The 27,293-nt window shown below is 47.1% G+C and overlaps 1 protein-coding gene across 1 annotated transcript in view; it reads left to right on the top strand.

Moving 5' to 3' along the window:
* Positions 1 to 15,792, top strand: part of LOC119462617 (glutamate receptor ionotropic, kainate 1-like) — a 113,496-nt gene extending 97,704 nt beyond the window's left edge. Inside the window, exon 4 of the mRNA XM_037723948.2 lies at positions 15,748 to 15,792. Within this exon, the coding sequence (XP_037579876.2) occupies positions 15,748 to 15,792 (45 nt within the window). The remainder of the gene's footprint in view (positions 1 to 15,747) is intronic.
* Positions 15,793 to 27,293: the final 11,501 nt, after the last annotated feature.

Here is a 27,293-nt window from a genome sequence, read left to right as displayed (position 1 = left end):
TGTTCCAAAGCGAGCGAGAATCTTATCGTCTGCCCTCCAACTTTAGCGGCCAGCGGATACTTATTACGTTCCATAGAATTCTGCGTTGAATAGTATGTCCTCAAAATTAAACGAAACATGTTTTTGTGTAATAATAAAGCTAAAGCAGTTTTTTACGTGCTGTTTTAGCAGGAAATGAATCATTGTGACAGACGGAGCGGTACTAGACAGGTGCGTCTTCAAGGCGTTCTGGCTCTCGAAGAACGATGCCAATCCGAAGTCACAATATACCGGCATTCCCATGGATACCACAGCGCAGCAGCGCCAGTTTTCCCTCTAGGTAATATAGTGAGAAACTCTAAGCGTGAAGTCATCCACGTGGTGCGTCTTAGCCCTTTCTACGCCCGCTGACGAACTTCGGTACTTTGTTACTTTGCTATTGTTTGTTGTATTTATTGCGATAGCAATTATACGGACACTTAAACCGGATTTCTGCCGTCGGCGTCGCTGTCGCCGTCGCCGTGAGGTTCTGTATAGATTCCAAGGGCGATGAAATCGTCGCCGCGCGCCGTATGCGCGAGCGAAAGCGCAAGGGGGGGGGGGGGGACGCGCGCGCTATCACGGAGAGCGAACGCACGGCCGAAAGCAAACGCGACCGTCGCGCGAAAGGCCGTGGGGGTATGGGAGGGAGGGAGGCGGGGCGACACTGTGCTCCTGCACCAAAGGCGTATCTTGCAATCGGGCGTAAGGGGAACTTGCCACTCTATCTCCCACGCAAAAGCAACAAAGCGGTAAGGCAGCGCGGGGAGGGAGGGGGGGGGGGGGCGCAGCTTCTACTCTGCCAACAACTCCGTTCGTACTTTGCCCGGCTGTGGCCGTCGCCCGCACGGTCTCCTATCTCCACACGGCTCTGACCTTTGTATGCGATGTGCATCCGCCGCTCAGTTTCCTTTGAAGCGATAGACCCCACGAACCTTGCCCGCTGCGGCGGCTGCGATTGCTGCCAACGTTTTGACAGTCGTTGTATGCGGTCATTCAGTGTGATCTATTCATGTTTGCTTGTGCGCGCTGACACCACGCTTGTTAATTCAGTTAGTAAGCGAATGTGTCCAAGTTTATGCAGCCGATAAAACTACTATCCCTACTCCGAATAGCTCTCTACTAATTTGCTATCGCAATTGATGCTTCGCCTTTCGGGCGAAACTGAGACTTTTTTTCTCTCTCTCTGTACGCGTGGTTTTGTTTTCGCTTTCTTGTTTGTATCGTCGGGACGATGCTTTTTAAGGGGAGGGTATTGACACGTATATATGTTTATCTTTCACCGGTGACCGCTTTTCACCGGCTAAAAATGTTAAACGTTATCGCTAGGCACAGGACGCGCCTGCATGTATGGGAAGTTTCTCGAACGTTATCGATGCTTCTATCCGTTGTCTTTTGTCACCGACGTTCACGTAATCTCATTGTATGAGAGACGCGAATTATCTAGATCTTTCTGGAAGAGAAGCGGGTACCAGGGGTTATTCTGGGGCCTTCGATGACTCATGTATAAAAGCCGACGCGTTTCGCCGCTGATCAGATTTCGACGATCGCCGACTGTGTTCACCGCTTTCGTTGTGCTTTAAGTGTAGCTTGCTTTTGTGGGCACATGTTCGCCCAATAAAGAATCAGTTTCGTCATACACAGTTTTACGACTGTTTACTTCAGCGTCACTACTACATGACAGTATGGGAATCTGCTGATCAGACTCTCTGAAGTAGAGCATTGCACGGGCCGGTTTTTCAGGTCCGGGCCTGGCCCGAGCCCGAAAGTACCATTCTTTGGCCGGCCCGGTTCTGTTCCACCCATTAGCCCTTTTGCCTTTACGAAGCTAGCTCGCGTTCTCGATTATTCTGAAGATACTGTCATGTGATCAACGGCCGCCGGGCGGTCTTCAAGCTGCATCATAGCAAGTTTTTGCCCTGCATCCCTTCTTTATGGTTACTTGATAATTTAACTGTGAGAGAAATAAACATTTCATTACTAGCCGAACACCCACAGATTATTATGTGAATATTTGGTATGAAAACAAACCATGCAATGGACAGTTAGGAAAATAGGGAGGGATCAGGCTGGCAACAACCACCGGGAGTGGGAGAACCCCGGCTTACATTTAGGGATGAAGTTGTAAAAAAGCACATCGGTTGATCACCATGCTCGTGCTTTAAAGTGTGCGGCAACATACTATAGCGAAGGCATAGGTGAACACTACCATACACGCCGCCGCCCGCCATTTAATCTCACTTTTTAATCTCATATAGTCATTCTGATGTACCTACAGCGATAGAACTCGAGCCACTAATTTTGGCGCGAATGTAAGTTTAGATACGCTGGTTACTGGTTTTCAGAAATACGATAATACACGGCCACTAGCAGCTTTTTTTTTTTCATTAAACAGAAATTGTTGACCCACAAGGCTAACGCTCATCATATTTTCACGCGGAACATGCCATCTTTATTGCTTTATTCGGCTTCATTATATTGATGTCAATTTTTCAATCGACAATTTAGGCACCCTTGTTTAGAAATATATGCAAATTTAGACTCTGTCTAATTGTGTTTCAGTACAGTGCATCTACAACGTAGGCTTTCCTTGTTTTTTTTTCACCGCCAGATTAAAGTATGATCTGCTTGCTTATTCACGTAAATTCGCAGACAACGCACCTAGTGCTACAAAAACATATACAAGGCTGCGAACACGAGGGTCGCGCCACTTAACGAGTGGAAATAGCATTCAAAATAAAAATTTACGAGGCAATAAAGTGCTTTGCATTTCTATTTTGTTTTTCATATTCCCCTCCCCAATGTTGATAAATTTTGTAGCATCCGCGTAGTCTTAAAGCATTTGTCCAAGAACAATATACACTTCAAAGTCTCAGTTTAATTAGTTGGGCTAATTGTGATATAACCTATGGCAGAATATTCAACTCGCTTGAAAATATAACGAAGAAAATTAATGGAAACCAGTAGTAAGTTGCCCTGTGCCTTAGGACACAAAAAAGTTGCAAATTAACTTTTCAGAATTTGTTTGCTACAATTTTATCAGTGTACTCTAATGCTTCTTGAAAACTTATTTAATATTTGTTTTTCCGTTAAAATGATCATGCCGAAAATCTAGATATTTTTGTGCAGCAACAAAATATTGCCGTCGACTCTGCCTCTAGGCACGTCTTCCGCTCTTGAAAATGTTACGAGCTCTATCGAAACTCATCTCATTGATTCCCGTTAAGGATAGCTCGGATACCTGAGACAGTCTAATGAATGTTTTTGCAGCGAGTCTCGCACCAATCCAATAGTTTTCAATTTCTTTAGCGCGACTGCAATACATATATATTTCTAACTCTTTGTCAGGTTGATTCAAATCTGTGATGTCTAGCAACTCATGAAGTGTGCCTTTCGCCGCTATTCCCACCCACCCAAATGTGTTTCTCCTGGTCGATAGGCGGCGCCGCTGTCGAAATCATACCGCTACCTCCATCAAACTTCGGGTCGTCCGTCACATGCCTGAGCACGATCACCTCTAGGAATTCGAGGTGTTAATAGGCTGGGAACAATGTGGACAAGAGTTCGTTAGTGTCGCGAAGACGAAAGAATTCCTGCAGAACCCATGTTAAGATGATTAGCGAAGTTAATGCGATTAGCATTTACACAATCTAGCGAACAAGAAGCGACACACCGTGTTAGCTAAGACATCTTTGTTTAGAATCCGTAGTGTTTCTCCTCATTTTCAAGTGATTCGGCTATATGCGGCCATACACTGTCTCCCTGATTGACCCGATTTGTTATGACCATCGCTCGCCAATGTTACCTCACGATGGTAGAACAAGGACCGCAGGCCGACAGCGCATTCAGTGACGACGATGGAATTACGAGGTAGGAATGATGTCGATAGAATGACGAAGGCATATAAGGACGACGGCATGACGACGATGAGAGGATTCTGAAGTGACGGCGATAAAGAATTGCGACGGAATACAATGCCATGACACCGGTGTTCTAATCTCGATTGATTGACAATAATAGCACAATACTAGTGGAATGAAATAGAAATTATGCTGATGGAACGGAAGGTGGTATGACGACCAACGCATTTAGTCATTTTTAGCCAACCAGACACGCTTCTGAATAACATACCAGCCTGCTCCTTTTCTTTTCTCCTATTCCTTCCCAAGACGTTTTGCAAACATATCCTCTGCCGTTGAGCTCAGTACGCCAGTGCTCTAGCTCATTAGGCCACGATCACACGTTTACAAACGTATCTTGCCAACAAGTCTATTATTCAAGGTCGAACTTAGGGGGAACATTGAGCGTGGGGGCTCCTATCGAAATACATGGGAAATCGGAAATAGTTTCTCAGAGCAACCAATGCACCAAATTTGATGAGTTATGTTGAATTTAGAAAAAAAAAGTTGAAGTGTAGTGATTGCCGAAAGGGATAATATTATTATAGGCTGGTCTACCTTTCTTACGTCAAATTTTAAAGAATTGCCAAATTTCGAAAAAGAAAACTTGGCGTATAGAGCTATGTAGCTCAGCAGCTAAATATGATATCGGAATTCTGTAAACTGCACCTAATAATATTGTCGCGATGCACAAATCTCAGGAGCTTTATTATAGAAGCACCGCGCCGTACTCGGGAGAAGGAACCAGAGAGGCGCCAACAACAAGAATCTCTTCTTCTTCTCTAGATGCCCTCCGGAATCTCGAGCAGCCCGGTCGTCGTCTTTGTCGGCGCCAGGGTGCACTTGTGCACGAATACCGACGCGGCATTACCCTCCCTCCAGAGCGAGCATCGTCCCGATGCTGATCAGATCGTGGCGGAAAGACTCGTAGTTGATAGCTTGGCGGTGTCCACTTCACTCTGAATGATAAGGCTTCATGCGCACTACGTGCACTACCTCAGGCACCTGTTGACGGCGTTTCGAGCAGCATGAACCATCACCAACCACCTCGTAGGTCACGTCGCTAATACGGCGTAGAACCTTGTATGGTCCGAAGTACCGGCGTAGAAGTTTCTCCGAGAGCCCTCGGCGTCGGACGGGAGACCAAATCCAGACTTTTTCCCCAGGCGTATAAGCGGCAAATTGGTGGCGGAGATTGTAGCGTCGTGCGTCGCGTTCTTGCTGACTAGTTATCCTGACGCGGGCGAGCTGTCGTGCTTCCTCGGCGCGTTCAGTGAAATCTGCGGCATCTGCATCTGAACCATTGCAGTCATGAGGCAGCATAGCGTCAAGCATTGTAGTGACTTCTCGACCATGGACCAGAGCGAACGGCGTCATTTTCGTTGTTTCTTGGCGTGCCGTATTGTATGCGAATGTGACGTATGGTAAGATTGTGTCCCAGTTCTTGTGCTCCACATCGACATACATGCAAAGCATGTCTGCGATGGTCTTGTTGAGGCGCTCGGTAAGCCCATTTGTTTGTGGATGATAGGCCGTCGTCTTCCTATGGGCTGTGCCACTCAGCGTGAGCACAATTCGCAGAAGCTCAGCTGTGAATGCGGCTCCTTTGTCGGTTATGATGATCGCGGGAGCACCGTGTCTGAGGACAATGTTCTCGATAAAGAATCGTGCTGCTTCAGCTGCCGTGCCGCTCGGAATCGCCTTGGTTTCCGCATATCGGGTTAGATAGTCCGTCGCGACTATGACCCATCTGTTGCCGCTGTCAGATAGTGGAAAGGGGCCCAGGAGGTCTATGCCAATTTGAGCAAACGGCGTTTCCGGTACTGGAACGGGGTGCAATAGCCCAGCGGGTTTAGTCGGTGGTGCTTTGCGTCGCTGACACTCAAGGCATGTCCTCACGTAGTGCTTCACCTCTTCTGCGAGCCTAGGCCAGTAGTAGTTTTGTTTGATTCGTGCTAGTGTTCGCGTGTAACCAAGGTGGCCCGAGGTGGCTTCGTCGTGGCAGGCTTGCAAGATTTCGCGGCGCAGAACTTCGGGAACTACTAGCAGATGGCTCTTCCCTGTTGGAGAGAAGTTCTTCCTATAGAGAACGCCATCGCGCAAACAGAATGAAGGTAGACTCCGGGAAAATAATCTTGACACCTTCGTAGCTCGCCCTTCCAAGAACTCGATCAAGGTGTTGAGCTCTCGGTCGGCTTGCTGTTGCTGAGAGATGGCGGCCGCATCAACAATCCCTAAAAAGCCTGCGCATTCATCCGCATCTGCGCTCGGTGATTCAATAGGTGATCTGGAGAGGCAGTCGGCATCGAGGTGCTGTCTTCCCGATTTGTACACCACTGTCATATCGTACTCTTGAAGCCGTAAGCTCCAGCGTGCCAAACGTCCGTACGGGTCTTTCATATTGGTCAGCCAGCAAAGCGAATGATGGTCGCTTACTACTTGAAAGGCGCGGCCGTATAAATACGGGCGAAACTTCGTGACTGCCCATACAACGGCCAGACATTCCTTCTCCGTGGTTGAGTAATTGGACTCGGCACGTGACAATGTTCGACTTGCATAAGCAACTACTCTCTCGGCACCGTCTTGCCACTGAACAAGGACAGCTCCAAGGCCCACGTTGCTGGCATCGGTATGGATCGCCGTTGATGCATCCTCGTCAAAGTGAGCGAGTACTGGCGGAGTTTGTAGACGCTGCCGTAACTCGTTGAACGCCGCTTCTTGCTCCTCTCCCCATACAAACGCAACGTCGTCTCTAGTGAGGCGGGTGAGTGGAGAGGCGAGATGTGCAAAATTGGCAATAAATCGTCGGTAATAAGCGCAGAGACCCATGAAGCGTCTGACCGCCTTCTTATCCGTAGGCCGAGGGAACTTTGCGACTGCTGCAGTTTTATCGGGGTCAGGCTTAACTCCTTCTTGACTAACTACATGACCCAGAAACTGAAGCTGTTCAAACCCGAAGTGACATTTTTCAGGTTTCAATGTGAGTCCCGCGGACCGTATGGCTTGAAGAACTGACAGCAGCCGCTTTAGATGTTCTTCGAAAGTGGCGGAAAAAACAATCACATCGTCGAGGTACACCAGGCATGTCTTCCACTTCAGACCGGATAAGACAGTATCCATGAGCCTTTGAAACGTGGCTGGGGCCGAGCATAAGCCGAAAGGCAGAACCTTGAATTCATAAAGCCCATCAGGCGTCACGAATGCCGTCTTCTCTCGATCACGCTCATCTACCTCTATTTGCCAGTATCCACTCTTAAGGTCCATAGAGGAGAAGTAGCGCGCATGCCGTAGCCTGTCTAAAGAGTCGTCAATCCGCGGCAGCGGATACACATCTTTCTTTGTAACATGATTCAGCTTGCGATAATCAATGCAGAACCGCAAGCTACCATCTTTCTTTTTGACAAGCACCACAGGTGATGCCCATGGGCTGTTCGACGGCTGGATGACATCATCCTGTAGCATCTTTTCAACCTGCTGCTGTATCGCCTCGCGTTCTTTCTGAGCTACACGATACGGGTTCTGTCGGATGGGTCTTGCTGTCTCCTCCGTGATGATGCGATGCTTTGTCAGCGGCGTTTGACCAACTCGCGACGTAGACGAGAAGCAGTCCTTAAACTGTTCAAGCAGTTCCATAAGCCGGTGTCGATCTGCAGGTGTTAAGCTCGGTCCAATATCGACGGCAGGTGTGCATGGCGTTGTAGGAGCCTTCAGTGTGGTCGATATCATCGAGATACGCGACAGTGGTGCCTTTACTGATATACCGACGTTCGTTTGTGAAATTTGTCAATAGAACATCTGTACGCCCGTCGACTAAGGAGACGATGCCACGGGCGATGGCGACTCCCTGGCGGAAGAGAAGGGTGGTTGCATGTTCCGCGACCGCTTCTTCGGTGAACTGTGTGCCACAACTGACGGAAACAAGGCTGCAAGACAGTGGCGGTATGCAGACGTCCTCGTCGATAATACGTAAGGTGCGGCGCTGTCGCTCTGTTCCATTGGCCGTGTCGTTAGCAGGAGAAAACGTTACTACGCCGTCGCGTATGTTGACAACGGCACCATACTCCCTTAAGAAGTCCATGCCTAAACTGAGTGATTTGCAGCACTCCGGCAGAATCACAAATGTGGCGACAAATGCTGCGTTCCCAATCGTGAGCCTTGCAGTACATTTGCCTGTAGGAGTCATAATCTGACCGCCAGCATTGCGAATATAAGGGCCCGTCCATTTAGTCCTGACTTTCTTGAGTTTGTCTGCCAGCGGCTCGCTCATAATTGAAAAGTCCGCGCCAGTGTCTACTAAGGCCGTCACTTCGTGCCCGTCAAACGTAACAGCGAGGTCGGCAGTCACAGTTTTGTCGGCATTATTTACGTTTTGATCGGCGCCTTCCTTTCTCGGCAACAAGGGGGGATTTTCGGCAATTTGAGGACTTGCAACCTTCCCCCTTGAGGTCGCTGCTTTCAGTTTCCCCGCCGTGGGCTGGGAGAACGACCTCTCACGACGTCAGCAAAAGTGCGGCTGTTCGGCGAGGCGAAACGTGCTGGAGACGGTGAGCGCGACCGGAGATTCGAAGTGCTCACTTGCCGGCCAGTGCGGCTGTCGTCGAAGGGGACACGGTTTTCGTCAGCCAGGCGACGCGTAGTGCCATATGGGCCACCCTGGTAGCCAGCTGGGCGAGGAGGGCAGAAACGATAGATGTGTCCTGGTTCGCCACAATTGTAGCACAATGGCCGCCGATCTTCAGTGCGCCATATATCGGTCCTACGGAGCTGGGGCCGTCTGACAGGTTCCCGTTGGGCCCAGGCTGCGACAGGAGGCCGTTGACGGTATTGTGGCGACGGCAGAGAAGACAAGGGACGGTAAACAGCGTCTGTATGGCTGTATGTGTTCGGCTGGTACGGCGGCTCAGACGGCGACGGACGGCGGACCGCGTCTGCGTAGCTATATGGATTCGGCTGGTATGACAGTTCGGTACGAGGCTCGGAAGGGGCAAGCACCTGTCGGAGTTCCTGTCGTACCACTTCAGCGACGGAGGCAACCGGGAACTCGTGCGGCGGTGCGAGCCTAGCGTTCTCCTTCGCAATTTCCTCGCGCACAATCTGGCGTATCAACTGGCGCAAGCAGGATTCATCGTCCGTAACCAGTGCTGCGGCTCCTGTCGGTGCCCCGGCAATCAGACGATCGTACTGTTGGTACCGCTGCTGCAGCGCCCGCTCGATTGCTGTGGCCTCTTTAATGAACTCGTCCACTGTTGTCGGTGGATTGCGCACAAGGCCAGCGAACAGCTGCTCCTTGACACCACGCATGAGATGGCTGAGCTTTTTAGCCTCCGGCATGTTGGGATCTGCGCGGCGAAACAAACGCGCCATGTCTTCGGCAAACATGGCGACACCTTCATTTGGCTTTTGGATGCGCGTATCGAGAAGGCGCAGTGCGTTTTCACGTCGATTTGTGTCCCCGAATGTGTCGAGAAACCGACGCGAAAAGTCCTCCCACGTTGTCAGACTTCCCTCGCGGGTTTCAGACCACGTCTTTGCACTTTTTTCGAGTGCGAAATAGACGTTGAAAAGCTTCTGGTCGGGGCGCCAGTGATTCGATCTCGCTACCCGTTCATATTTCTCCAGCCAGTCCAACGCATCTTCATGCGCGTCACCGTGAAATGGTTCAGGAATCCGAAGGTTTTGAACGGTTACCTGAGTTGGGCTGCTTGGAAGTGCCATTGCTGGAGCTGGGGTGGCGGCCGTTGATGAAGACGATGTTTGCAAGACGCCAAATTCGGGGCTCAAACCTTGCAGGCGGCGGCTCGTGCGGTGAACAGGCGTCTCGACGCGTGGGTGTCTTGTGGGGCTAGATGCAGGGCTGCTCGTAGGAGTGCCGATCATGAGGCGCCGGTACCCAGCACTTCCACCAGTGTCGCGATGCACAAATCTCAGGAGCTTTATTATAGAAGCACCGCGCCGTACTCGGGAGAAGGAACCAGAGAGGCGCCAACAACAAGAATCTCTTCTTCTTCTCTAGATGCCCTCCGGAATCTCGAGCAGCCCGGTCGTCGTCTTTGTCGGCGCCAGGGTGCACTTGTGCACGAATACCGACGCGGCAATATATCGAAAGCGGATAGCAATCATATATCATACACCATCCTGAAATATACCACTATGTTGTGAATGTTGCATTTGCAAAACCCTTCCAAATATTATAACAAATTCACGTAAGTTTTAAGTTAAAGCAAAAAAATTGCTCGCTTTTGATGCTCCAACGGGTGCAGTTTATAGAAATGCCATATTTGTTTTTAATGGCTGAGTTTCGGATTTGTAAACTTCATGCTTCTATTTTTTTGAAATTTACGAACATCTGGCAATTCTTTGAAAACATTACACTATCTAAACGAAAATTCTATTTGCTGCAGTCTCTGCAATTTAACTTTCCCCTAAATGCAACACATTTCATTCAAATTGGTTCAGCGGTTTTCTCATGAAAGCATTCCTGCATTTTACATGTATTTGATAATCCGGCATCGAAGATAGGCCCGAGCTAAAGCTTCCGCTTAAACAATGGATCACGACAGTTTTATAGGAAACCCATGAAACAGAACCCTGACGTATACGCAAGACCGTGGCCACAGTGGTGTACAAATAAAAAGTCTGCTCAAGGAAAAAAATATATATTCATCGGAAGCTTCGCGGGAGCCGTTATCTCGATCAGACATCTCTCCAGAATGCGGACGAGCTTTCTGGCGAAGTGTCTAGAAAAACCATCGATTCATTGTCAGTAGAGCAAGTAGCTGGCCGTCTTCGAGATAACGCTGATACACAAGCGCGCTCGTTTCCAAGCACCGAGGTGAAGCCACAGCTTCAGGGTGTGTTTCTTTTTATTGCGCTTTCTTTAGTTGTGCGTCATAGCATACGTCATAGCGGGAATTTCGAATTCTTTAAGGTCGATACGCCACGTGGTGGCTAAAAAAGGAAACTGTACGAAATGTCCCTAATTCCTGGTATTGAATGACCGAAGATCTGCCCAATGTATTAGTGTGTAAAAATCACAACAGAAAGCTGAAAGGCGCTATAACGCTGTTCTATTGTTCAATAACTTCTTCGAAGTAGTGTTGTCGTATCACGAAATCACGCATAGTAAGATAGTATGCTGGTATGTTAGAATAATATATTAGTATGCATCAAAGGGACACACTCCCGTGCCACTGGCGATGGCGCGTACTTCCATAGGGCCTTGAAAAGCATTCTATTAAATGAGTCGTGTTAAAAAAATTGCAGAGCCCTCTGATAGGAAAAGTTATGGATACAGCCCGCTTTAGACTGTTTATGAGATGACACGCATCGATCTTGACATTTGTTTGCGTTCTCTTGATAAATATGGCCTAATTATGTATGTATGTATGTATGTATGTATGTAGTATGTATGTATGTATGTATGTATGTATGTATGTATGTATGTATGTATGTATGTATGTATGTATGTATGTATGTATGTATATATGTATGTATGTATGTATGTATGTATGTATGTACGTGTGTATGTATGATATTGCTGAAATAAATCACCTCAGTGAATTAGACAGCATACGTATCTCTTTTTCTATTTCAGTTTTTAAAGAGAGCAGCAGTACGATGTCGCCCTATTTTTTAAGTATATTTAAACTTGTTCAAGAAACTGCCAGAAAAGTAAGGGTGTCCGCATTTACAAAGAATGAAGCTTCGAGAAGATAGCTTGCATCGACAGTTCGACCCTAACATTGAGCCGAGTCAACGCCACACTCAATCATCATTCTCCCGCTCAGCGCGTCTTCTCAGGTCAATCGATGCTCGTCTGACACTGTCTAAAGCCTAGCATACTCGGCCCAAGAGCGTGCGTCGTAAATTATGCACAAATGAAAATTACGTAGCAATTTGGTGGAGTGCACGGAGATGGGTGGTCGCAAAGGAACGCGTCGTATAATATGGATAAGCGAAGAGCCGCCGTCAACGGGCCAGGAACAATTTCCTAAACAAAGGGTAGGTTGTCTTCCCAAAAATAGCCGATTAACTGACTCAGCTGCTGGTCATAGATTCTTGTTTGTTTGCCCTCTCTCACTGGCTCATGCCCACTGAGGGATTGGCCAAGATGCGGATCGAATTAAAAGACGATTAGTAATTACGTGAAAACAACTCAGATAATTAGGAAAGAATGAAAAGAATAGAAAATATTTATTAATTATAAATTTACCAGAAATATTCTTGAAATAACTATAATCCCTTCAACCGCTGAGCAAGCGTCCTTGTGACATTGCCCAAGAGAATAGGCCCCGAGTGAAAGTAAACTTTACTCTAATTTAATGACTGACTTTTCCTTGCATGTGCAAATCTTCTACAGAATAAGAAAAAAATGGTCAATTGTTTCATCTTCACCACAGAACGGAGATAGCGGGGAGGGATCCAGTGTGCGTTCTTCGTCTGTTTCTTCTTTTAACAGCGAAGCTGATTAAGCTGGAGGTAGTCCAGTAGTATACGCAGAAAGCTCCTCCACCTGGCGATGACGCCACGGGCGCCGCTTAGCAACGGAGCACCACGTCCTTAGGTTCTACTACTTCGCTGACCTGGGGGAGAGAGAGCTGAGAGTGAAAGCAGAGTATAAAAATAGCATCGCGCAGCATAGCCGATGCGAGGGGGAGAGGAGGAGTGAGGCAGGTGATAGTGGGAGGCGTAGAACTGCTGCAGCAGAAATAAGCGTCATTTTCTTCTTTCAATAAAACAATGCCTCCTTTACTAGTAAAGGAGGCATTGAATAAAATCACTACTACTGCCGATGCCGACCGCGTTTCCCCGCGTTCGCTGCGAACGCGCTCGGTCCGTGACTACAGCCGGTGCCTCTGGCGATGGCTCCACAGGCTTCGACCAGAGAACTGGACACTCGTGGCTTCCGAAAGACTGATGCGAGAGCTAGGGAAGCTGAAAACCAAGCGTCTTGCCTAACCTCCGCAGCAGCGCTGCTCGCTGCTCCGCCGTAGCTCTGCCTATCTTCTCCCCACAGCCGCGCGGGGGCGAAGCTAGGCAATGACGTCACTCCAGAGTACATAGCTCCGCGTCGCCGAGGCGCGGAGACACACTTTGCGTCGTGACAAGGGTCGTCCGAACACATGGGTCGTCCGAAGAAGGTCGTCACGCCCGAAGAAGAGGAGGAGCGGCGCGCTTCCACTCGAGAGCGACTCCGAAGACTTCGCACCAATCCAGTTTCCCCAGCACGGCCACCTAAAACCTAGAAAAGCCGAGCTAATAGAAAAGCCAAGTTAAAGCTAAGAGAGAACCAAGTTAAAACTAATGAAAAGGTCAAGTTAAAGCTGGCAGATAACCAAGTTAAAGCTAAGAGAGAACCAAGTTTGAGCTAATGAACAGACAAGTAAAGCTAGGGAAGAGCCACCAGCTTCGCTGCTTGCTTAGACTTCGCACCACTAGTGTGAAGCTGCCCCCATTTTTTTAACGTTATCCGTATCAAGTAAACGTGAGGAGCGCAAAGGCGTGTAGCACGTGAGTGAAGTGGAGTTCCCATTATAACTGAAGCTCTTTCTCCTCGAGTGCAGCGCACAATCATGCGTGCGTTCACTTTTCTTCTGTTTATAATACACATCATCTTTCCCTACCGCAGCAGTAACCGTGAGAAGTACCTTCTACTCTATGGTATGTATCCACATAAATACTCTATGTATCCATATTATCCCGGTCTAGGGTGTTTTTAAATCCCAAAGCTTCCCGGATCGCAGTGCTCGGCTCCACCCTTCCCCCCACACAGAAAGATACGAAATGATTCATTGTGTTCTACAGATCTCAACTCGAGATTGGCTCGAGAGTCAGCACGTCTCCCTATTTATTGATTTTCTCTTTTATTTCAAGCATTTCGCCGTGTACTCTGTCCGTAGATCACTTAAACATTTGACAGTGTAAAAAGGAAATGATAAGAAACGGAATCCCACTCACAATCATAGGGACATGTACGCACTCAAGCACATCCTTCATGCAAAATGGAGCCTGTTTTCCTAATAGCTCGATCGATTACTTGCCGACGCTAATGCGTAAGCGCTAAAATAAGGTGCAATACCGCGAAGCATTTTTTGTCCATGGAAGCCTTATTCTTGGCTATCCCGCTTTTGAACGCACACTCCTCCGCTTCTGATAAGCGCTGAAATTAGGCATTCTCTAAGCCGTGTTTTAAAAGATTTCAAGAATGTCAGGGGAGAGAAAGAAAATGTTAAAAATAATAAGAATAACTGCGCTTCCGTCTTTAACTACCTATCAAGTGCAGGTGACCTAGTTGCACCCGGCGTTCCACGGCTTCCATGGTAGCACTTGTCGACAGCGTGGAAAAAGGCGCGGGAGGGGAAGGGGGGCAGGAGAGTACGGCAAGAGGATCCGAGGTTTGAGCTGGCCCGGTCGGGTGGTTCCGTAGCGACATGCGGTGCCGTTCATGCGCGCTCGGGCGGCTCAAATTGCCCCCCGCTTTACGCACCAACGACGACGGGCTGGGCCCATGGCTCGTGCGCACCGGTGGGGGAGGGGGGAGGGGTTGTTCCGAGGGTAATTTTCGGTACCGAGCGACCCACGCGGCGCGTTAAAGGCAGCGGTGGCGCAGTCAACGCCTCGAGATAATTGCTGCGCGAGTTAGGTCTCCCTAAGAGACCAGAACAGTTCCGGAAAAAGGGGGGAGAGGGGGGGGGGGGGGGGGCGACGGACTGGAGGACGCACAGCCCGCTTTTGATTGAGGCCGCATAAGACACACCCGAAAGACGGGAAATTCGCTGGACGACGGGCACCCCGAATGTCGCGCACATTACGGAATGGTTTACCCGATATGGCGTTGAAGTTTCACCCGGAGCTTAATTTGCGCGCTGAAGCAAGACGTAGATGGAAATGGTGAGGGTAGCGCGTTTTGTCATCTCTTTTATACACGTCCCAGTGTTGATGCTGCTTTGTCAAGAGCCTGAGTATTCACCAACGAGCCCTGATTTATTTAACTGTTTGTGCTTCTGTGTTTAATGAGAGTTTCTTACTTTTTGTCTGAACCGGAGAATTTGCGTCGTACTTTGTATAAAGCAAGCAAGTAATTCAGGTGAGCTCGAAATGTGTCACATGAGTCGTGGCACATTTAGCAATTCATCGAAACTGGCAACTAACAGCCTTGCCATTACGGATAAACTGACACGTTGTCAGGAGAAAGTCATATGCCACGGGTGGCTTTTTCTCACAGAAGTACACAAAGCGCGTAGTCTGAACAAACTTCTTTGATGATTTTGTCAGGCCACTTCAGGTACATGTTTTAGAGTTCGAGAAAATGCAAGACAGGTAATGCAAGATGGCTGCAGGTTGGCAAGCGAGACTACGTGCACCTTTTCCTGTGTTTGTTTTTTCCACAAGGCAAGTATCAGCGCGCGCGCCGTGTTTCTGAATCCAAGCAAAGGTTTCTATAGAATCCAATGTTCAGTGACACCACATCCCGTGCCCATCTGTCACCCGATGGCACGCGGATAATTTGAAGAGCGTGCCTTACTTACGTTCCCACATCAGCAATCTAACACTAGGTATATTTTCAGGCTAAGATGATGTGTGGCCTCTTTGTTTATACCGGTCAGGGTCACTTGGCACGTAGAAATTGCTCATTCGGTCGTGACTGCGAATAGGCGATCCTATACATGCCTCCACAATATTCGTCTGAACGTTGAACGTACTTTTGTAAAATTCAGCAGCTAGGATCGCCACAGTGCCCTGCATGTGCAACGAACGAGAGGGCGTAGTGCACTTAATATGTTACTGTAGCCTCTTCATGCAACGAAGGACCGTCCTATTTTCCACACAGGATGTGCCTCAAGGATCGTTCCTTGAGCTGCGTCATGTACTTTGACCATAGACTACAGTGCCGTCTGCGCGTCACGCACTACGAAGATGGTTTTAACATTGCCGCTAGGTACTGGTTTCAAAGAATACTTTTTTCTTTATATTGTATGTTGGGGGGGGGGGGGGGGGGGGCGTATTCAGTATCCTATCTGTCTGTCATATGTCTTGTGTGTATCATTTCATTTATCATAGCAGTAACCTGGACTAGCGTGCTAGGAGTTCCGCCAGGCAGACCTCTTCAGTTTGCATTAAAGTTTACATTTCTCTCAATTCGTTTTAGCTTGTCACTTCCACGTTTCAGCTTCCGTTAATTAGATGGCCATATTGTGAATGCACTTGCTAAAAGATGTGCAGTCATCACGTTGGCCTGACGTACCTAGCTAGCACACATGTACGCACACATTCAAGCACGTCCTTCATGCAAAATGGAGCCTGTTTTCCTAATAGCTCGATCGATTACTTGCCGAAGCTAACGCGTTAGCGCTAAAATAAGGTGCAATACCGTGAAGCATTTTTTTGTCCATGCTGCGCTGCGTGCTTGTTTTGCAATGTCTTTGTAAATTTCGGGTCATGAGTTATTTCTTTCTCTTTCTTTCCTCAAATAAAATTCATACTTTTTTTAGCGAACTTTCTGTAGGTCCCCTGCTGCTAATCGACAACGAAACCCACAGCTCTCTTCGTGCGTACTCTGAGTGCCATCCAGCTCAAGTACCCTTCGCGGAGTGACGACTCCCTCTTCACATTTTATAGGCCTCTACGCTGTGCTGCTAAAAGCGTTCAGTGCGGTAAAAGATGCGGAGTTGGTTCGCCAGGAGCTGAATAGAGAAAGTTGATTGGCCACTGAACATGTGGTGGACATTAAGAAATGCTGATGGTGCATTAACCAATGCTCAGTTACTTTTTTTTTTTTTTTGCCTGGAGCGAGGTTCCCAAATTGTGACCATCTAATGCTTTCGCCACTGCTTTATAGGACTTCGTGAGCACCTCTTCTTGCGTGTGTTTGCTATCCATTCACAAAGCTTCATGTATAAAATAAATTTTCATTTCATTTATTTTTACCTTAAAGGCCCGGACGCATTACCTATGGCTTGGCTTCAATCCTTGCGAAACATAAAACCTATTTACCAATATTTTCTTTCGTCAGGGCTCACCAAGATTGAGCGATGCTCGCAAAGCCACAGCTGTCACCCTAGAGTAATTCACGGTTGTGCCGAAATCTCGTGGCAAACGGGGACGATAACGAGACGGGCGCAGAGACGCCCGGGAATCGCAAGCTGCACTTCTCGTAATTCAGGTTTCGTGCAAGTGGGCCCCAAACGCTTGATTTATAACGCGAACGCCGTCTTTGGGCTTCACTTCGCTGCACGGGACTGGCGGACATCGGGCGTGCTCTCCCATTTCTCCCGCGGCTCTTTCTCGTGTCTCTTCTTCCAACGCACCGGAATGACGACGACGATCTTCGCGGTCTGATCGTGTTGATTTCCGCCCGCTACATCGCCCACCCTGCCTCCGCCTTTTGACACTCGCCACACGTCGTGGTTGAACAAGACTGATGGGACCCGTGCCGCGAAAGATCATTATGCGGCCCGTCTGCGCGAGGCTTCTTACCCGCGCCGCACCGTGGCGCCCTCCGTCTTCCTCTTGCGGGGAGCACTTTCTGTTTACTCCCTGAGATGGCCGAAACGACCGGGTTCTTCTGTTCAACCCGTCATCTCGGTCAAAAGGAATGTTGATGGCCCCCGCTAGACGGCGCTAGCTGCCGGTTGTGTGGAATTCTGTGCACGTTCACGAGAGCGCTTCCTTACATGGCATCATGGAACATTTATGGGTTTCTCCTGATTGCTTGCTCTTGTAGCGGAGCGTACTTCTCTCTTTTCGGCACCCGCCGCTGTGTCTCTGTGGCGACAGCTTTTTTCTGCCGTGTATATACGAGGTCGTGGGCTTGATTACCGACCCGCAGTGCCCGTACTCTGATTTGGGAATGAATCCAAAAATGCCCTAAGGCCTAAACTTGGTGACCCGGTAAAGAACTCTAGGTGGTTAAAATAATCCGCAGCGCCCCACTATGTACCATGTCTCTCATGGTTGAGTTGCTGCTTTAAAGGAACGCGAAATGGGCCCTAACCTCCTGTCATCTCGTAGATCAGCGAGCGCTTTCTTTCTCACCTTCGCTTCCCTTTCCACGAGCGCTCTTTCCACGAGCCTCACCGTAGACACGTAGGTAGTTACATGAGTACCGAACGTCACGTTGGCGCTCTTCTCTTGTTTTAAAACGCTATCAACTTTCGCTTATCAGGACTCCACGCTTGGGCTGCCGCACGCGCAGTGCAGGGCATGATACACGATGTGAAATCAGTTGATTACGCACGACAGGCAAGCGCAACGGCGACAAAGAGTGGGCGCGGCAAAGACAAGACAGATCTCCCTCTTAGATAGACCAATCGACAGCTCTTACCCTGGTGACGTCAGGCAGGTGCATGAGAATCATGCGGCGTCAGGACGTGTGAATAAAATATCCGAACGGGTAGAAGAGGAGTACGCAGTTGGTTTTAAAGCAAAGCCTTCTTTACGAACCCTCCCAGACTTTCCTGACCGTGGCTTCTGGCTGCTGCTGCTGTCTAGCCCAGGAGCTCATACTTAAAAAAAAATGAGGGATGTATCCGATGGTGGAATCGAACCTCGGTTGCCCAGCACAGAAGACCAATGCTCTAACCATCAGGTCACAATCGCTTTTTTTCTTTAATAATCAGGTCACAATCGCACATATACTTCTATCGGGCCAATACTAACTAGCTGTTTGATATAATTGTCACGTGTCGTACTGCGTAGCACGGGAACGCGAGATCACACGCGCGCACGCCAGTTTCTTTTAGGTCAGAAACACAGGAATGAAATGAGCAAACTTACACCATTTGATGAACTACGTCACGAAATCTTCGCTTCACATAAATTTTAAGATGTGCGTTTATTCTGCATATCTTATTTTTATTATCATAGGTGTTTATGGCCCTTTAATATCAATGAATCAGTCAATAAATCAATCAATGCATTTCTGTCACATGTATATATCAATATCATTCGCTTACACTAGCTCATATTCTCGAAAGCGCTGGCCATCGCGTCAAAGGCGGTACGAGAATGGTGTCTGAGGTCCCACCTCAAATATCAAGGACGAAGTGTACATGTGTGTGCCACTGTGTATAAGGTTTGTGTCCATGAATTGAAGTTCTTGTGCTGCTGGGGATACTGCTTCAAGATATGGCTGGAAAAGACCCAAACAGCGGTGCAGCGTTCCTTACCTGCTGCTTTCCAGAGTGGCAGAGTCATTTGTACGCTGAGAAAAATGACTTTAGGCGCCATGCCTCGGGCGCGTGATTGTGTACTGTCCTAGTTCAATTCGGAACAAGAGTAATATAGTTTTGCAACAGTGGTACGCCATGAACATCTTTCAGGAAGGCTTGTGCGAGAAGTTTAAAAAACGATGCCGATGATATCCTACCATGCCACATCGTTGGCAACAAGATCACACATTAGGAAGCACTTTCTTTTTTCTTTTCTTTTTTTCAATAATGCAACCCAGCTGCACACATCCCATTTTGAATAAACGTCTTTGTACGTTGGAGAAGACCGGGTGTTGAACTAGTAAATTCACAGATAACAATAAAGGAAGCGTAACTGAGTAATGCAAGGGTCTAATGGTGATGCTTCATGCAGAGTGCGAGAATATCATCAATATTTAACTATAAGCAATGGCATGCTATAATCAACTATAGTTTTATGCGAGTTGTGGTCTGCGCCACGAAAAAGTAGTCAGTGGCGATATTTGCTCACTGCATGCTTACAACATGCAAATGCAGCACCAAAACCAACTAGTTAGTGTTAGTCACAACGGTATTCTGTCATTAAAGCATGAAGCACTTTTAGTTTCTCTTAGATCTGTCGAAGTAAATTATTCTTGTGACTTCCACTTGTATTGCTTATGGCAACATTCATAGCGTCCTGGAACGCCTGTACATTTTTCTGTTAGCCTTCTTTGTATGAAAGTACATGCAATGCTATCACACATCTTTTCGTTCCTAGTATTCTTTTTCGCCAACTGACCGCCTAAGGAAATCAATCTGTTCGCTGTCACAATCAGCCGATGCCTGTTTTTTACAAAACATAGCACACAAACCTTTCGGTGAGCATATGATGGGATTTTTTTTCTCTTATTTTTCTTTTTGCCCGGCGTTAGCATGAAGTATCAGACTTAGTGGCAGGTGAATCCTGAACTTGCGTGTACGCCGCCTCAATTCTATCATCAGAGAGATCAGTTTAGGACTGCGCGCTTACGATCTCTAATTGTTTACATCACCCGGTTTCCGGAACCTTCGGCCGGTTACAGTACATCTTACCTGAAAAATTTATCGACCTTGGGCTCCGCGAAAATACTGAAATACTTGGCGTCTAAATTTCTAAAACAACGCGCTAATCTCAAACGCTGCTCCAGACCGCAACTCTAAATTGTAGGCTATGTGTCCGGACTGTACGGCCCCTGGGATTCTTCGAAGATCTCAAGTATAATCTTTAGTATTCTCTAGGGAAATCTTGGCGCCCACGTTATAGATTATTCGTGGTTCTCAAGGTCTCTTTTACATTTTTCGAGGAACTCTTCATACCGCGACGCTATATGCATACCCCCTCAGCCATTACAATCTCTACAGGACAAATGCAATTTCATTTTAAGAGGACGCTTTTCACTGTTAAATAAAATTGCAGTAAAACTGAAAGGGAACCGTATTGAAAAAGCTGTGGGTGAGAAAGCGTGCTACCTAAGAACATGCTCCAACATTGGCGACGACAAATACATTATTATTGTACGTGGCCCGACAAATGACTAACCGTTCTAAATAAACCGAAGGCAAAAGAGGGAGGGGGGGGGGGGGGGGGCTCGTGAATTGCAGTACTCCTCATATCCCGTCACCATATATCTCCCTCAGGCAGCTGCGGGAAAGGACCCGAGCGACGGGAGAGCAGTGTGGCAGTCGCCTTCCACGTGGGCGCTCACGCTCACGTCACGCTCACGTCACGCCCACGCTCACGTCAACGCTCACGTCACGAATAGCTACATATACTACCGCTACGTATGTGCCGGTTAATGGCCCTTCGCTCCCCTTTCCCTTCCACAAATGCAGCGTATCCAACCGGGATCAGACCTGGTCTACCTCCCTGCATTTCATTTATCATTTTCTCTCTCTGGTTAATGACCCTATTCTCTGCGAAAATTCCTCAATGAAACAACAACGCCTACGTAAATGCACTGCAACAAATGCCTATACGTCCTCAAGAGCATCATTCCTTCAATAAAGCGAATAGATGTTTTGGCTATTCGCTTGCATCGACTATCCTCGTCGGTGGTTTCTCCACAATTTTCATTCGATTGAAATCAAGCGCGCTCATTGTTCCCGGAAAAGCAATGAGCCCGTCCTCTGCTTTAGAGACACCGCATCTCCTGCTGACGCCCCTTCAGCGGGACGACCCTGTCGGTCTTCTTAGACGCACCGCGGTGTCTTCGCTCGCGCGTACCACGAAAGCAATCTGGCCGTTGCGGCTATTGATCTCCGATGTCGTCGTCTTCGCCGTGGTGAGTGGGAGGCCTTCCCACGCTAATGAACGCCGCGCGCTTGCCAAAGGCTGAACGGACCGGGGCCAGGGGGGGTGTATACGCGGACGGCCCAAATGATCGGCCGACGCGGTCACGCCCGCCTCGTCCTCTGGCCGGGCAGCCGCGCGGTTTCTTCGCCTTCAAAGCGAGGAAGGGCCCCGATGAAGGATTTAATGAATCCCCTAATGACTGCCTCCCAAGTGGCTCGTTGCTGATGCGCGGAGGAGAGAGAGTGCGTGCTCCGTACGTCCACGGCTCGCGCCACCCGGCCTTGCTCGACCTTTCTCGCGCGACTTGGAACTAATTTTCGCTCTTTGTCGGCGGCCACGTATCCCCCCCCCCCCCTTTTCTTTTTTTCTTGCTCGTGCACGAGTCGTTTCTTTCTTTCAGAACGTCGCGTTTCCTTTTTTTTCCCCTTTTTTCTTTTGTTTATTGCCCCATCCTCTGATTCTGCGGCCATATTTGGGTCACTCTGGACTGGGGCAAGACTCGGAAATAAACAGCTCGTGCTTACTGACTACAGTCTGTGCCTGTAGTGGTGTTAGTGTGTGGTCACAATCAAATGCAACAATGCAGTGAAATTAGAGATTTCAATCCTACGAACTCTCTCTCCAGACGACGTTAAACCGGCTGGACTCCTGACCAATTTCTTACTTTGAAACAATGGAATCTATCTATCTATCTATCTATCTATCTATCTATCTATCTATCTATCTATCTATCTATCTATCTATCTATCTATCTATCTATCTATCTATCTATCTATCTATCTATCTATCTATCTATCTATCTTTCTATCTACGCGTTAAATAATCCCAGGTTAGTTGAATTTATTCCGCAGCCCCCACTACGGCCTGCCTCATAATCAGGTGCTGTTTTGGCACGTAAAACACAAGAAAAATAAAAATATATCTATCTATTTGGAATCATGGCCACGTCTGTCACTGTCCCAAAAAGCTTCTTGCGCGCCATTGCAGTTTTTGCAAATGCACCAGCCTTAGTAGCCTTTATAGTCCTCCTCTGTGTCCTCGTTTATGCGTGCAATGCTCACTCTCTCTCTCTCTCTCTCTCTCTCTCTTCTTATTTTTATTTCGCCTTTTCTCTTGCTACCAATTCCGGGTAGCAAACACGAACCTCGTCTGGTTGATCTTCTGCCTTTGCTATTCTTGCTTTCCCTTTCTGAGTTTGAGGACGAGCAGGGCGAAATCAAGGAAAATAGGCGAGAAACTGCAGAAAGGTTAATCATAACCGTCATGCGTTTGGCCTGTGGCGAGCAAGGGGCGGTAATGCCGCCGCCATTATCAGACAGCGGTGGTAACGAGCCTGAAGTACAGTAACGAGTGCCAAATTGTGCTTTTAGGTTATCTCGGTAGTAGACCAACGTAACTCATTTGGGAGCATATGCGGAAGCGGTCAACTCTCCTTTAACATCAGAAGTCACAGATGATCTTGGTCGAAACCTGTATTCTTAATATTTTTTGTTGCACATAGAATGTGTCAATTTTGCTAAACCATGAACGTTCACCGGTTAGGACCCCTAAAAGATTGATGAAAAGGTTCAGAGAGCTAGAGTTTATAATGGTGAGAAAAATATTAGTCTAGCTGTACGAAGTGTCTTTCTATTCCTCCCTAAAAAATTGAGGACATTAGCTAAGTTTGCTGGAAATGGAAACGCGTAGCGTCTCTTTGACCCTAAAGTGGCGAAGCTCTACCGCAACAGTAGTGAAATTATACTTTATAAAAATAGAGTACAAGTTTGCCTTGTAATGAAACAGGGTTCTGCTGGCTAGTTGATGTCCACAGATAAAAGAGGAATGTACATATCGGCAAATCATGATGAATAACACATACTGTTATCTAGTATGTTGTTCCTGCGGTGTTCCAAGGGACGTGTGATTAGCTATATTCTGTTTTATCGACCAATGGTTAATAGACCCAGCCTTGTGACGATGTTAGTCGATACACTCGAGACCCATAGTTGCCGGTGTTGAGAACGGCTGCTTTGCCCAGTGAACTGCAGAGTCATTTCCTTACCACCTGAATTACCTTTTCATAATTTTCTTTGCTCCTCGAAATCTCAACTTTAAAATATTCAATATTACTTCGTCTATTCTATCGCAAGTGCGCTGCCTAGTTGAAACGGTGTTGGTTCATCTATCTTACTGCTATTCTTTTTTGGTGGCATCGGGAATTATGCCGTGGAAGTCGTCTTACACTACGTTCTCGCCTGACTCTCATCATTATTTTCATTTTTTTTTTCATTCACATTTCAGGTGGGGCACTGGACACCTAGAGAAACGTGACGGTAGAAGACAACGTGACATCTGACTACGATTCCCTTCTTATCAAAGACAAGACTTTGATTGTGACCACAGTTCTCGTAAGTATGAAACGTCGGAAGAAAAAAAAAAACCTTCACGGAACAGGGTGGTTGCTCATTTTATGTCCGACCATGTGAATGAAATGTTGCATGTGACAATTACTTCATCATACACGCAGAACCTCTACTTCTTCTTCTTTCTGGGGTTTAACGTGCCAAAACCAGTTCTGATTATAAGGCACACTGTAGTGGAGGGCTCCAGTATAATTTTGACCACCGGGGGTTCTTTAACGTGCACTACCACGCAAGCACACGGGCGTCCTTGCATTTCGCCTCCATCAAAATGCGGCCACAGCGACCAGGATTCGATCCCGCTACCTCGTGCTCCAGCAGCGCAACGCCTAAAAGTTCTGCGACCCCGGCAGGTCGCAGAACTTTTAGCGTGCCTAATCTAAGATATGACTACAAGCGAGACTAAGCTAATTAGACTATAGGCTAATGCACGTACGCTTTAATATGGAAAATACACAGCGGTGCTCAATCTGCTCTGATAACATTAAATACGAGGTTGTTTTAAAACTATACCTGTTTTTGTCTTATATGCTATCACTATTTGTCACTGTGTTCTAATATCTAATTTTGCTATGAGATAACGCAAATATCTACTAGCTCATGCATTACATTTTACTGACGGCTGCAGTGGCTATGGTGTTTTGTTTCTGACACGCAGTCATGAGTTAAACCAAATGTCGGCGCTAAAGAAGACAATGTCGACGTACACGGTGGTTCAAACGATAAATGTTGATTATATTTCTCTATTCTGTCACTTCTTCACGTTCATTATTCACTCATTTCTTATTTTATCGTATTTCACGCACAATTACGTCGACTTTGTCTTCTTTAGCGTCGACACTTTTTTTGACTACTATTTTCTGGAAGTGGTTACAAGATAGCCAGATCCCAAATCACCAAACCCGTGTGAAGTCAGCAAAAAAGCCTTGCCTTCAAAATGTGCACGTTAGAGATCTCCAGGTGGTCAAAATCAAACAGGAGGTCTCCGCTAGGACGTCTCTAACAGCGCCAGTGCACCTTCGAGAAGTTAAACATCCTGAATTAGTGATTATGTGCACGCTGTATTCAAACTTGAAAAAGTCTCTAGTGGCATTGTTTAACATTCTGACTGCGCAAAAACACAGCTCTGTAATACTACGGATAATAATATTCTTTTTTGTTTTTAAATTGGAATGAACAAATGGGAAGAGCTACGCAAACACCGGCTTCTATGATCGAGTCACTTTCGAAGTATGATTTAGTGAAAATTAAGAAGTGCGGGTTTTTAACTTCTGTGAATGTCCCGAGTCAATAACCGCGACTACATGGTCACTTCGTTTTCTGACTAATCGGGCAGTTTGGAGTCTCAATTAAGGAACTCTTACCAAAGTTTCGAAGCAGAAAACTTATCTGACAATTCGTATGAGTCTTTCACACCTTTAGTTCATTCAGTATCAACAGTGTGTAAACGAGTGCGACAGAAGGTTCAGACATCTCCAAATTTATAGTTTCACTGACGATTAGCAATTCTAAATGCGTAAGCATTTCTATGCCTACCCAACGAGAAACCTGTACGTTCGTAAGCAATGGCTCATATCCGCGTAAGCAAGCAAAAAATACAATGGCTCATTCCCCGTAAGGCTGAGGCTACAAGCGCTCAGCAAAATGAAGCTCACAGTGCATACATTCATTGAAATCACCCATACAACACACAGAATAGGATACGTTTCAAAAAAGAACAAGCTCAAAACAAGCATCCCAACCATCATTAAGCATACCCCCCTCAACAGTTGTAGTGGTGGATTTGCAACAGCTTCGCTGGACATCCGCTTTCGCTGGTTGATAACAACCGATAAGGATGATAGCAACTGATAAGAGTTGATAAGGGTATGGTGTAGTGCGATAAGGTTGATAATGACCGATAAAGCTAGATAAGTGTTTATGCTGGTCGGATCAAGTTTGATAAGATTGATAATGACTCCATGCTACGTGGAGATGAGCAAGGGGCACAATGCTTACGCTTATTTGGACAACTCTAGCGGAGTTTCTGCGTGAAATTTTTACTGATATCTTCCCACTAACTTTATTATATTTCTTAAGTTTGATTGTATTTAATTACGTAAAATTAAACCTACTGGCGTGAGTTTATATGCAATAATACTTAAAGAGACACCAAAGAAACATTTTAAACCAACTTAAACCCATAGATTATTGGTCTAGAACTGTGAAGTCATTTCCTGTGTGCAAATTTATGAGTGTTTCGTAGAAACCGAACATCTCGCTGCTGAAAATGAATTTGAATCAAAATGAGCCAATTGACGTAAGCACCACGTGAACTCCCTCTCTGCCACCCTCTGTGAATCAGCCAGTGCTGACGTCATGTGAGAAGTACCACAGTCCAAAATAGGTGGCACCACTGTGACTTTCCATTTTTATTTTCTCACACAAGTTCTGTCTTAGCTACGAATGGCGATTTCGTTATTACGGAAGCCTAACATTTCAATCTAGCTCGACCTTATATTTGCCTTAAGGTACCCTTAACTTGTTTTAACGGAGTCACGTCGTGCTCTATTTTTCTCTGTTTTCTTGCCACTTTCTGTCACGTTACTAGTATCTTAGCTGTAGAAACATTTCACATGAGGGACATGCACACGCACCAAAACCTTTTATTGTTGGCATTCTCGCATTTCAAAGAATATTGCTGAATGTTCAACGCTAGTTCACACACGCAAAAAAAGCGATTCCCAGTTTCTTGTCGCACCGGCAAGTGTAAACACACAAGAAACTCACTCGATTTGGGCCGCATGTAGGCTTACAGGCTCGGAAAAAAATATAAGACATAAACGTGGAGAAACCAAAGCCGCAAGTGGTTTTTTTTCGTCGCTTCCCCGACAATGTCCTCGCAAACAGCCTTCCAACCAGCGTTAAGTGAACTAAAGCAAGAGCACCTGTTTTGTAGCAGCGGATGTGAAGTCGTGTTATCATTGCTGTGGCTTTGGTGTCTTTTGTGCATTCTTGTAATGGAAAGCGGGGGGGGGGGGGGGGGGGGGGCTGTATTGATGCAAACCTATAACTATCCTCCCACTGAGTCGCATTTTGTAGGGGTACAGCTAGCTCACTTAAGTATAGAACATTACTTGTGTTCACCTGCTCACCATTTGCACTTCTTTCAGAGTAGTGCTTTAAATAGCCCAGACCGGATGCACATGCCTCCAATATCACCAATGGCATGCATAATTAAAACTGTGTCTTTGTATCCCCGCTCCCCTTTTTATTCGCGTGTGATGTATGTCTTCGGTATGTTAAAGCACACGCTGTGCAATGTAGGCCTAGCTTTATTGTATAAAAAATACCCCTTCATACACCGCGCAGGTTATCGTGCTATGGGCTCAATTGTTCGCCTCTTGCTGTTTAATCGCAGACTGATCGTACATGATGCTCAATGAGTCGGCGGCAGACCTGCAAGGCAACTGGATCGCTTCGAAGGCTACGG

This window comes from Dermacentor silvarum, chromosome 8 (genome assembly GCF_013339745.2).
Source record: "Dermacentor silvarum isolate Dsil-2018 chromosome 8, BIME_Dsil_1.4, whole genome shotgun sequence".
NCBI classification, from domain to species: Eukaryota; Metazoa; Arthropoda; class Arachnida; order Ixodida; family Ixodidae; genus Dermacentor; species Dermacentor silvarum.
Note: the sequence above shows the minus strand (reverse complement) of the source record. Positions and strands in the feature narration are given on the sequence as shown.